We start from the raw sequence: 3,103 nt of genomic DNA on the forward strand, positions 1-3,103 counted from the left end.
TATCCAAGTACAAAAGCAACTGTACCTTCCTGACGACCTACCTAACAGTCTCAGACACAGCAGAAGCTTGATTTTCCAGAACTGCCCTCCAACGGTAGAATTTCCCATGCAACGCTCAACCCTAATCCTTGGAGTATATAAAGAGGCTGAAGACTGAAAGAAGCGGCTAGAAGCATTCACTTACGCACAAGACAAATTCAAATTCTTCTAAGCTTTCTTTCATCTGAAATTCATTGAGTTTACTATTAGCTTTTTAGAAGCAAATCTCTTGTAAACAATTCTTTGATAAACAGTTTGTTTAGTTCCTTTAGGAGATCAAGGTTGATCGGATCCTAGAGAAGACTAAGAGAGTGAATCTTAGTGTGAGCTAAGTCAGTGTAATTGTTAGTCACTTGTAGGTTTCAAGTGCAGTTGTAACTCTTACCTGATTAGTGGATTGCCTTCATTCTAAGAAGGAAGAAATCACCTTAACGGGTGGACTGGAGTAGCTTGAGTGATTTATCAAGTGAACCAGGATAAAATCCTTGTGTGCTTTTCTATCTCTTATCTTTAGCACTTAAGTTCTCGAAAGATTTGTCAAAATCTTTAAGGTGGAAGCTTTATCTTGAAAACGTTATTCAAACCCCCCCTTTCTACCGTTTTTCATACCTTCAATACCCTCTCCTGAAACTATTTAATATAAATGTAGAATCCATCAGTAAATCGCCAAAGTTGAGTAAATTTAACAGCTTGTGTGATGAAATCCCTCACGACCTCACTACTGCGTGTAACCTCTCTCCATGTTACTTTCTGCTGTTTGCTTCAATTTGAGTGATGAGTTTATTTGGAACTGTGATTCAAGAAGGGTCTCATATTATCTAAGCTTGCATCATTTACATTCCCTCTAATTCATGTATTTTCTGTCTTCTTTTATGCATTTTACTTGAGGACACAGCCTCCCCAAATAAGAAAGAAATACCTGGATTCCAAAGAGCCCTGACAGCTTTACCAGTTGAAATAATTGATTCTGCAACTTTCAAGGTATATATTCTGGTAGCATATCCTGCAACATGGGATTATATATTTAGGTAGTTTTGCTTTCTTTTTTACTTAAATATGTGTCTTCTTTAGCTATTGATTTCTAAGCCCGGATTCATGCCATTCGGTTGATTATAAATCATTTGATGAATTGATACATGAGTATTGAAAAGGATAAGAGTGGTTGATACAAAATGCTTCAACACCAAATTGCACAATCCCCTGTGCGGCTAGGCCATGCTAACCCTAACTCACCGTCGATTTCAAACCCTACCCCTCAAAAGCCCCCTCCTTCACAAACCCATCATCATCACACTGCTTTACTCTCTCTTCTCCCACCCCTCCCTAGAGCACAAGCACTTCTTCTTCAAATGACTTCCTCAGCATCTAAGCTCTTTGAAACATCATCCAAGAGGCCCCTTTCGGTCACTGCATTTCGTGGATCATTCCCAACCTTCTTTCCTTCCCAAGCCCAAGCACATTTATCTAGCCCGCTTGAGTCTTCTCCTTCCACCACCAAAGAAAGTATTTCACTTTTCACCGTCCTTCAAACCCAAATTGTAGAAGCAGTTGCTGAACTTCAAAAAATTCTTGATCTACAGGATTCTAAGCAGAAGATTGACCAGGAAATTCGCTCGAAAGATTTGGCACTTCTTGCACTTGTCAACAAATTCAAAGATATTGAGCGAGGACTTGACATACTTGATGATGACTACTCTGATTATCGCCACAATAAGAGAATGAAATCAGGAGGTATCAATGAAAATGATTCTTTGGCTTCCTCGACTGTATCATCCCTGCTGATGTTTTCAGATATATTGTCATATGCGAATCGTGTAAGTTATATGACATTTGCTCCACCGGAATTTGGAGCTGGGAAGGCTTCTCTCCATGGCGCATTGCCACCTGCACCACAAGAAGAAAAAATGAGAGCTTCACAGTTATATAATTTTGCAGACCTTGATATTGGATTGCCTAAAACAGTTGAAACCAAGGACAAAACATTTGAGGCTATTATAGAACCTCCACCTCAACAAACTGTTGATACAAATCCTATTGCGAATTTTCCTGCAATTCAAGGGATGCTTCCTCCAAATTTTACTGTGCCACCTGGTTGGAAGCCTGGAATGCCTATACAACTGCCTATTGATATACCAATTCAGCCTCCGCCTGGGTGGAAACCAGGGGATCCTGTGTCGTTGCCTCCGATGGATTCTATTCCAGTACCAAGATTTGAGGAACAAAAATTACATCCTCACATTCCTCAGCCCAAGCAGCCTGAAGTTATTCAAGTGCAGCCAGTTAATTTGGATCTTGGAGGAAGTGATAGTAGTGATTATAGTAGTGATGAAGCCAACTCTGATAATGAAGACTGAGAACTCAGATAACTGATCATCTCAAATTGAGAACTTTACAGGTGAGAAATTTTGATTAAGATGTTTGTCTGTAATTTAAAATAGTTGGGAATGCATGATCAATGTGAATTTTCAACATTTATTTTCCCCCTATAGTTATTCATTCTGCAGTTGATACTTGATAATTATGTCACTGGCGTACGTTATATATCATGTTAGTTGTCATTACCTAGTAGATCTTTTTGGTCTTGAGTCAAGTCAACACAATGCTCCGCTGAGGACTTTTCGTGTTTATGGTTATACTGTAGGCTCTACAAAGCAGAAAGCATATCCTTGCTTAATAAAATATTTCAATAAGCACTACATTTATACAAGTAGAGGTTTGAGTTTTTCAAGCTACAAAGATATTTTATAAAGACGACAGTGTATTCTAATAATAAATTACACTATTATATCAGAGCCTAACTTAATTTGGTTCTGATGATTAGCATATTTACATTAACAAATGAAAAACTCTATCTAAGGCACACTGAAAACCTGTTTTTGTCTCGTTCATAAAAATTAAAGTTTGGAAAGTGACACATTTAATATAACAACCAGACTTTTTCTGAGTATATGGGGTCGACTAATAGAGTTAACGAACCCACAATGAATAACCATATCAATAAATAAATTTCATTCTTGAGAATTTTCCTCCTCTTACTAGCATATTCCTCACCCAATTATTCCTC

The 3,103-nt window shown here is 38.0% G+C and overlaps 1 protein-coding gene across 1 annotated transcript; it reads left to right on the forward strand.

Annotated features, from left to right (window-relative positions):
• Positions 1-1,211: 1,211 nt before the first annotated feature.
• On the forward strand, positions 1,212-2,393 carry LOC130722270 (mediator of RNA polymerase II transcription subunit 4-like). Its single transcript, XM_057572954.1, has one exon. It carries the CDS (start codon positions 1,212-1,214, stop codon positions 2,391-2,393), a length of 1,182 nt encoding a protein of 393 aa, XP_057428937.1.
• Positions 2,394-3,103: the final 710 nt, after the last annotated feature.

Source organism: Lotus japonicus, chromosome 6 (assembly GCF_012489685.1).
Source record: "Lotus japonicus ecotype B-129 chromosome 6, LjGifu_v1.2".
In the NCBI taxonomy this organism is placed as follows: domain Eukaryota; kingdom Viridiplantae; phylum Streptophyta; class Magnoliopsida; order Fabales; family Fabaceae; genus Lotus; species Lotus japonicus.